This window comes from Bos indicus x Bos taurus, chromosome 5 (genome assembly GCF_003369695.1).
Source record: "Bos indicus x Bos taurus breed Angus x Brahman F1 hybrid chromosome 5, Bos_hybrid_MaternalHap_v2.0, whole genome shotgun sequence".
NCBI classification, from domain to species: Eukaryota; Metazoa; Chordata; class Mammalia; order Artiodactyla; family Bovidae; genus Bos; species Bos indicus x Bos taurus.
Genome location: NC_040080.1, coordinates 92998006 through 93006979, shown reverse-complemented (window position 1 = coordinate 93006979; position 8974 = coordinate 92998006). Strand labels below are relative to the sequence as shown.

At 50.0% G+C, this 8974-nt stretch overlaps 1 protein-coding gene across 1 annotated transcript; it reads left to right on the top strand.

Annotated features, from left to right (window-relative positions):
* The first annotated feature begins 283 nt into the window (after nucleotides 1-283).
* Nucleotides 284-8215, top strand: LOC113893181 (keratin, type II cytoskeletal 2 epidermal-like). The gene is made up of 9 exons (XM_027542959.1): nucleotides 284-862; nucleotides 2135-2349; nucleotides 2714-2774; nucleotides 3593-3688; nucleotides 4313-4477; nucleotides 4737-4862; nucleotides 5969-6189; nucleotides 7317-7351; nucleotides 7455-8215. The coding sequence occupies exons 1-9, from the start codon at nucleotides 284-286 to the stop codon at nucleotides 7808-7810; spliced, it is 1854 nt and encodes a 617-aa protein (XP_027398760.1). The 3' UTR covers nucleotides 7811-8215.
* Nucleotides 8216-8974: the final 759 nt, after the last annotated feature.

Here is an 8974-nt window from a genome sequence, read left to right as displayed (position 1 = left end):
ATGGTGTCACAGATGCTCAGATAAACAGAAGTTTGCAATGAAAACAAGTTCTGGGAGGGAGCTGATTAATAGATTTTTAAATGGCTATTAGCTTGATAATCACTCACCAGGAGTAGCTTCCAGGCAGACCAAACTCTTGCATACATGGGCCCACACCCATGCACACCACCACCTAGTTGGCAGGTATAAAAGGGGACCATGACAGTCTTCCAACAGCAGTGCTGAGTCTCCCATCGGAACTCCTCTCGGGAACCTGCAACTTCCCTCTCCGGGCAAAGGCATCATGAGCTGTCAGATCTCCTACCAGTCTCGAGGAAGAGGAGGAGGTGGAGGAGGATTTCGGGGCTTCAGTAGCGGCTCGGCCGTGGTCCCCGGTCGAAGCCGGCTATCAGGAACCAGCTTCTCCTGCTTGAGCCGCCATGGCGGTGGCGGCGGGGGCTTTGGCGGAGGCGGATTCGGCGGAGGTGGCTTCAGCAGTCGGAGTCTCGTTAACCTTGGAGGGTCCAGGAGCACCTCCATTAGCGTGGCTGGAGGAGGTGGAAGCTTTGGCTCCTATGGAGGATTTGGTGGCAGAGGAGGTGGCTTTGGAGGCGGCCTTGGCGTTGGAGGAGGCAGTTTTGGTGGAGGCCGCTTTGGAGGTGGTGGTGGCTTTGGAGGTTTGGGGGGTCCTGGTGGCTTTGGGGGTCCTGGTGGCTTCGGCCCTGGAGGATTCCCTGGTGGAGGTATCCACGAAGTGTCTATCAACCAGAGCCTCCTGCAGCCTCTCAATGTGAAAGTTGACCCGGAGATACAGAACGTGAAGTCTCAGGAGAGGGAGCAGATCAAAGCTCTCAACAACAAATTTGCCACTTTCATCGACAAGGTGAGTCATGAGAAGCTGGCTTCATCTAAGGCTCAGGATGCCCTGCTTCTTTCAGTGCTAACTGAAAAGCAAATGATAAAGATTCATTTTTTAATAAGCCATAGGTGCAGTCTGGAGAAGGCAATGGCACTCCACTCCAGTACTCTTGCCTGGAAAATCCCATGGACTGAGGAGCCTGGTGGGCTGTAGTCCATGGGGTTGCTAAGAGTCGGGCATGACTGAGCGACTTCACTTTCACTTTTCACTTTCATGCATTGGAGAAGGAAACGGCAACCCACTCCAGTGTTCTTGCTTACAAGAACACTGGAGAATCCCAGGGACGGGGGAGCCTGATGGGCTGCCGTCCATGGGGTCGCACAGAGTCGGACATGACCGAAGCGACTTAGCAGCAGCAGCAGCAAGTGCAGTCACACTGTCCTGGGTAATTGGCAGTATCCACAGGGGAAAGATGCAGGCTTCATGGGTGCCATTTCCATAATAGTCTGCGGTTGGGAATTAATTGTGACATTGGCTTTACTGTCTCAGCCTAAACAAACAATACTAATGGAAAATTCTGAAAATCAGTAAAAACCTGACACAGACAAGAAATGGACTATTTCAAGCCAAGTGTTTTAGAGGGGGTTGGTAAAACATCTTCTGAGACTGTTCTTCCTTCCCTAGAAGTTATTGCTCTATTAAATTCTAGGAAGCTAAGCCTGAAATATCTATTTAGGAATGAATGAACTTCTGCCTTCAGGAGAAGCTTTCTTAGTTTTATAAACCACAAAGTTTTTAATTGATGTCACTTTGGAGTGTGATAGGGTTCTCTCCCATTTCAAGGCAGAGAAACCTGTCTAAAAATTTACAAGGCTCTTAAAAATCAGATGGAGGAGCCCTGCCCTTATACTCATAGCCCTTAGGAACAGTGCCAGTGAAAGCTTGCTTTTGGTTTTCCCCAGAATTTATGGGACCTTTATTGGAAATTCAAGTAGGATCAGGGAGGGAGATGGCCTGGAGTTTTGAAAGCACCTGCAAACAAAATAGTGGATGGGAAAGTAGGAAAAAGAGTGCTCTGCGTGGAGAGTGCCGGATGTAACATTTAGGAGCCTACAGAACTTTCCAAGTGTGGAGGCAGAGAGCTCAGAAGCTCTGCCCAGCGTGATCCGGCATGCAGCTGGGGAGGATGAAGCCACGTGGTTTTCCCTATCTCCTGAAGGAGAATCAGAGCTGACCCTGGCCTGTCGGTCGGAAGGACAACCCAGAGCTCATGTGCTTTCCTTCTGGTCCCCGCAGGTGCGGTTCCTGGAGCAGCAGAATCAGGTGCTGCAGACCAAATGGGAACTGCTACAACAAATCAATGTGGGCACCCATACCACCAACCTGGAACCCCTCTTCCAGGGGTACATCAGCCAACTGCAGAGTCATTTGGACAAGCTTTATTCAGAAAGAATGTTACAAGAGTCAGAGCTGAACAACATGCAGGATCTTGTTGAAGATTTTAAGAAGAAGTAAGTGGCAGAGTGAAAACTGGGTGGAGATAAACCTTGATTTGAGCCCATCCAGTCATTGCCCCAGAAAACCACTCATCTCCCAGTTGCATTTGTGGGGATAAAGGGGAGAGCCTTCTGTATCTTTGCTGATTGTTTGGGAGGAAGACATTTAGGGCTTTAGAGATCATGTTTTTGACAAGTTTGATGGTTAATTTATAGAAAAGCATCCTCATCTGGGTTCATCATTTCAATTTAGACAAAAGTATTTTTTAATAGTCCCAGGAAATGGAGTATTTTGGGTGAATCCAGTAGGAAAAGGAAAAAAAAAAAACGGGAAACAAACTAGTACTAATCTAACTGCAGTGTCCTTGGGTACCAACAGGTATGAGGATGAAGTCAACAAGCGCACAGCTGCTGAGAACGAGTTTGTGACACTTAAAAAGGTGAGTGAGAGAATGTCATGGTTGGGGTGGGAGTGAGGATGCATCAGAGCCCATTGTGCCCAGATGGACAAGCTGGAGCACACCTCTGAGTAAAAAAAGCACCAGCCAGGAAAGGGTGAAGCATGTCCATGGCTGGTTCTCATGGAAATAAAGGTGTCTCTGTAGTTCAAGCTTCAGGCAATTTCTGCGCTTTTGCTAGGGCATTTCCCATAATTACGTACTCAAAGACTGTATTGAGTCTTGAAAGCTATGACCATAGAAAGCACTTGGTTTTTTTTCTAAAGGGCCGAGGAAGGCATGGGACTTCCTTAGATTGCCTACTTAAAGGTGTAGTCAGTTGGGCTGACAAAGGTTTGAGCCTGAAGGCAGAAGCGTGTGTTCTCAGCCTGGTTTCTGCAGAGGCTTTGGTGTGAAATCCAGAAGAGGTGGGATGGATAGATAGGATGGGAGAGTTGGGGACTGACTGTTAAAAGCCACAGAGGCTGTTATGCTCTTTGGTGGAAACACAGAGCATACCAAGCAAGAAGGAGAGAATGGTTGACAAAGCTCGGTCCCATCAGAGCTCTGATGGTCCTGGGGGAGTGTGAGCAGTGACGTGGGCATGTAGCCCCCTGCAGAGATGCACTGTGGACTTCATGCCAGATGAGGTCCTGTGGGGTTGTGGATTGTCTGCGGTGCCTGGGATTTTGGAGAGCAGCTGACAGGGACTGGGTGGAGGAGTGGCAGAGAGACCGCAGGGCAGGGCCCATACACAAAGCACTGCAAGGTGGGAATGGGGGGGCTGTGAGCTTCACCAGAGACCCTGACCTTCCCTGTAGGATGTGGACCATGCCTACACGAACAAGGTGGAGCTGCAGGCCAAGGTGGACTTGCTGAGACAGGACGTGGAGTTCACAAAAATGCTCTTTGATGCAGTAAGTAGGCTGCTCTTAAATGGACCCTTGCTACCTACCCTTCCCCTCAAAGGAAGTCCTCTCCCACTGGGAAAGGGGGCTGTGGGTGGGGTTCATGGGTGGCTGACTTCAACTGATCAATGTCTAGGCCACTGGGAGCTTCTTTGGTATAGGTCTTGGAGGAGAAGAACTTTCTCCTCTGATGTCACAGGAAGTAATGCTCTATTAGGACAAATTCCCTCACTCCAGCTCCCCTTAGGAAAAGACTCACCCTGCTTCTCTTCTTATATCCAATATATTTCAGAGGTCAAAATATAATGTACTCCCCGCTTCCCTGCCCAAGTGCACACACATGACTTCTGCAACAGGAAGTACAATTTAAGGCATTTGCCATCAACTGGCTTCTTTCTGGGGGCACTTATTAAGCTGCATAAACTAGGAGGCTCAGAAATGCAGACCCCCCCACCCCGGCCGTAATTCTCAGTACTACCTGACTGGGAATGGTGGCTATATCACTTTACACCCCACCCAGTACATAGTTAGTCTGAGATTCTGCATTTCCCTGACACCGGGGGAGGGGAATCCCTCCTCACTGCCTGTGGCTGTGGGCAGGGACGTCGTGGCCAGACCTTCCCTGTGTTGCAGGAGCTGTCCCAGATGCAACAGAGTGTCACCGACACCACCGTCATCCTGTCCATGGACAACAACCGCAGCCTGGACTTGGACAGCATTATCACTGAGGTCCGGGCCCAGTATGAGGAGATTGCCCAGAGGAGCAAGGCCGAGGCTGAGGCAGTGTACCACAGCAAGGCAAGTTCTGGGTGGGCAGGGAGAGCCGCAGCTCTTTCTAATGAGCTGTGTTCCAGCCCAGCCAGTAAGTGTACAGTAAGGTTACTGGTGGTTTTGTCTAGTGAAAATTGGGCATCATTCCCAAGAAAGAGTGTTTATAGTACCCCAAATGCCCTCAGTCAAGTATGGCACTGGTCCCCCATCTCCCACAAATGCAGACATGACATTCAGCTTGGTTGACCCTCCCTGATTAGATAACTCTCCTCCTCTTTCCGTGCAGTATGAGGAGCTCAGGATAACTGCTGGAAAGCACGGAGACAGCCTGAAGGAGGTCAAGATGGAGATCAGCGAGCTGAACCGCATGATCCAGAGGCTGCAAGGCGAGATCGCGCAAGTGAAGAAGCAGGTGGGGTGTACGCCCTAGGATGGCTGCAGTTCTCCTGGCTGAGTGCAGCTCAGGGTGGGGTGGGAGGTGGTGTGCAGGTGTGCAGGTGTGTGTGTGTGTGTGTGTGTGTGTGTGTGTGTGTGAGAGAGAGAAAGAGAGAAATTCTAATATAGTGTATGTTGATCACAAAAACCTTGGGCTTGACATAATTAAGACTTAGAACAATTTTAGAGTGATCAAGAGACATTCTTGGGGCTTTCCTGATAGCTCAGTAGGTAAAGAATCCACCTGCAATGCAGGAGACCCCAGTTTGATTCCTGGGTTGGGAAGATCTGTTGGAGAAGGGATAGGCTACCCACTCCAGTATTCTTGGTCTTCCCTTGTGGCTCAGCAGGTAAAGAATCTGCCTGCAATGTGGAAGACCTGGGTTCAATCCCTGGGTTGGGAAGATCTGCTGGAGAATTCTATGGACTGTATAGTCCATGGGGTCACAAAGAGTAGGACAGGACTGAGCAGCTTTTGCTTTCACTTTTAAGGCTCATTCTCAAGTAGGGATTAAGTGCAGGGAAAGAATTGTGTTAACTTTTTGATTGCTTTCATGGGTGAAATGGAACAGTGGCTTACGAAGCTAGAGGTCATGGTTTACCAAAGATCACAGGCGTCACCTCCCATTTGTACCTCTTTGCACAGCTGGCTGTGTGATGCAGGGGCAGGGAGTGCTGCAGGGGGTTGGCCAGGTTTGGACATTAGCTCTAGAAGAGGTAATGTGGGGCAGAGAACTGACTCCACAAGCAACAGAAGTTCTATGAAGCCATTCACATCAGTGTTTGCAGCTGCAACTGTAAAATAGGGTAATGACTCTGGTCCTAGATTGTGAGCATCAAAGGTCATGATGGGGAAAGGGTTAAGGGTCCAGTTAAAAGGGACTTGGGAAGACAGAGGCTCAGAGACAGCAGCAAGTCTTAGCAAGTTGCTTGTAACTTGCATTAACTCTCTGGTGACACACTTCCAGGGCCAGTGATTCTGGCTTCTCACACCCTGCACATCCTTGCTCCCTCCCTCTCCTCCTCTGCCAAGACAGATTGCACTTCCTGTCCCAACAGAAACCTTTTCTCCTTCTCTCCTAGTGTAAGAATGTACAAGACTCCATTGCAGATGCTGAGCAGCGGGGAGAGAATGCCCTCAAAGACGCCCAGAGCAAGCTGAATGATCTGGAAGAGGCTCTTCAAAAAGCCCGCGAGGACCTGGCCCGGCTGCTGCGTGACTACCAGGACCTGATGAACACCAAGCTGTCCCTGGATGTGGAGATTGCCACCTACCGCAAGCTGCTGGAGGGCGAGGAGTGCAGGTGAGGGGCCCCAGGAGGCCAGAGGGTACCCTGGTCTACCTTCTCCTCTCCTGGAGCCAGGGCTGGAGGTGGAGGCAGAGAAAGCAGGGGCAGGGGCAAGGCCTTCTGACAGCTGAGAGCTGACCTCCCTGGAGAGATTCAGGACATAGAGCAGCAGTGTGCAGCTGTAGGCTTATCAGTGTGGAACGACTAACAAGGCAGGTTAAATTTTAAATTAAATGAAGCAGTAAATTAATCTTTCTCTTTTCTGAAAGGGAAAACTGATGGTGTGAACAAAGATTAGTTCTCAACGATCTGAAACATCATCTCTGGGTCTGCAGGGTGTGTGGCGTCTTCTCCTTCCACCTTGTGACGCAGCGTGGGATGTCGTGGGTTGGAAGGTGCCGCCTGGCTGGGGCATGCCCAAGGAGCAGGCACCAGATCTAGCTCTTTGCAGGTTTCTTGAGTGAACTACAGAGCCATGTGTTAACCTCCGGAAGGGAGCCTTTCCTTCCTCTGTGGTCTAAGACCCTTGTCAGTGTCCTCAGTACCCCTGGTGATTCAGTCTGGCTGAAGCAATTAGACGGCAAAAGCTCCTCGGTCCACCAGAGAGCCAGTATTACAGAGAAGGAGTGGCTTTGGCTTTGCTCGGGCTGCTGCTGGGTACCTGTCTGGAGGCCGGGCCTCCTCTCCCCAGCTTGCAAGATGATGTGGGAATGAATTCAGATGAAGCAGGGGAGGGCGGTGTGGGTGCAGGGCAGGGAGGCTGTACAGAGTCGCAGTTCTCTCTGATTTGAATGTTGACAGAACAGTCTTCATTTGAGAATTTCTGGTGTGGCTTGGATTCTGCATATCAGACTCCCTAAGATGGATTTAAATAAAACAATGGGTTCCCAATTCAGAAGTGAATTTGCTTTCGATCAGTTTTATCAGAGCACAAATTGAGATGACTTGGGATGCCAGACTGTGGAAACATGGGGCCCGTCCCCATCTCTGTGATCCGCAGCACCAAAGAAAGTGGGCTGTGTGAGGCCGTGGTGGCTGAGTTTTGAGGCTGACATGGGTGGTTATAGGTGGAAGTTGTAAAACCACGTATGCAGAGTACCTAAGTGCTCTGCCTAGAGTTATCTTTTCTCTCTCTCTGGCAGGATGTCTGGAGACCTCAGCAGCAACGTGACTGTGTGTAAGTGCGGGGGGCGGGGGAGTGGTCCTGTCCTGGGGGTGGAGTGGGGCAGAGGCGCCGAGGCAGTTGGCACTGAGGTATAATGCTGTCTGTCTCTCTGCAGCTGTGACGAGCAGCAGCATTTCTTCAGGCGTGGCCTCCAGGGCTGGCTTTGGAGGTTATGGTTCTGGAGGTAGAGGGTCCAGTTATGGAGGAGGATTCAGCTCTGGAAGCAGGAGTTACAGCTCTGGAGGCAGACGATCTGGTTCCAGAAGTGGCGGTGGAGGGAGCTATGGCTCGGGAGGTGGCTCTCGAGGAGGCTCTAGTTCAGGAGGAGGATACAGTTCTGGAGGGAAACACAGCTCTGGAGGCGGTGCCAGAGGAGGGTCCAGCTCTGGAGGGGGTGGTTATGGCTCTGAGAGGGGTGGTTCTGGCTCTTGTGAAGGTGGCAGTTCCAGTGTGACCTTCTCATTCAGATAAGGAAGGAGTCCGCCCTTGACCCTCCCCCTCCAGAATGCCTGTCTCTGTACATCTAACTGACAGCAAGTCAGATCTTGTGATCCACCTCTCACGGCATTGTGGGGCAAAGAGATGCCCATAACCAATCAACTGGAGCCAGTAACACCCTCTGTCCCAAGGGGAAGAGTCTGCATTGTTTAGGTTTGAGCTTCCAGCCCTGCCCCATTCCCTGCCCCTTCTTGCAGTTGCCCTTTCAGTGGTCCTTCTCCCAAAGGGTATTCTGTTGATCACCCCATCTGTGCCTGTGCCTTTTCCCTGGTGGTGCCCCCAGGGAAACATGCTTCTGTGTATATAACTCTCTTGTTGGCTTTGCAGCTAAAGTGTTGTGGTCTTGGTGTCTGCACAATAAACTTCATTTGCAACTCATAGCATGTGATGTGTGTTTAATGTCAAGCCTTGGCAGAAGTGAGTAGCCAGGAGCTATTAGTCATTGCTATCTGGTCAGGAAGATCCCCTGGAGAAGGAAATGGCAACCTACTCCAGTATTCTTGCTTGGAGAATCCTCTGGACAGAGGAGCCTGGTGGGCTCCATGGGGTTGCAAAGGGTCAGACAAAACTTAGCAATTGGACACACACACACACACACACACACACACACACACACACTGAGTAGGATGAGCCTCGACTGGAAAAAGAATGAGAATTAGGGCAAGGATTAGATGTTCTTTTCCTTAACTAGGAAAAGCCAATGGTGGAAGGAATTTGTACTTTGGAGAGTTCTTTTCTGAAAGTAAAATAATGAAACAGGACACAGGCGAGTTTTAGGAATTTTCAGTTCTGGAGGTATTGTGAGGTTTATTGAGTACAGTTGAATCATGACTGTGGTTCACTGGTGTGTATCCATGCTCAGTCACTCTGTCCTGTTGTAGTCTTTGTGATCCCATGGACTGTAGCCCACCAGGCTCCTCTGTCCGTGGGCTACAGTCCATGAGGTTGCAAAGAGCCCAACACGACTTAGCTACTAAACCACCACCAAACATCTTTTGCCATACTTCCTTTTTTCCCAAAAATGAATAATAAATTTCTCAAAGTAGGAAAAGAATATTTGCTCAAACGTAACGTCTTTCTAAAATTCCTAATTTATAATGCTCAACTGTCCTCCAAAAAGTAGTGACATTCTACAAG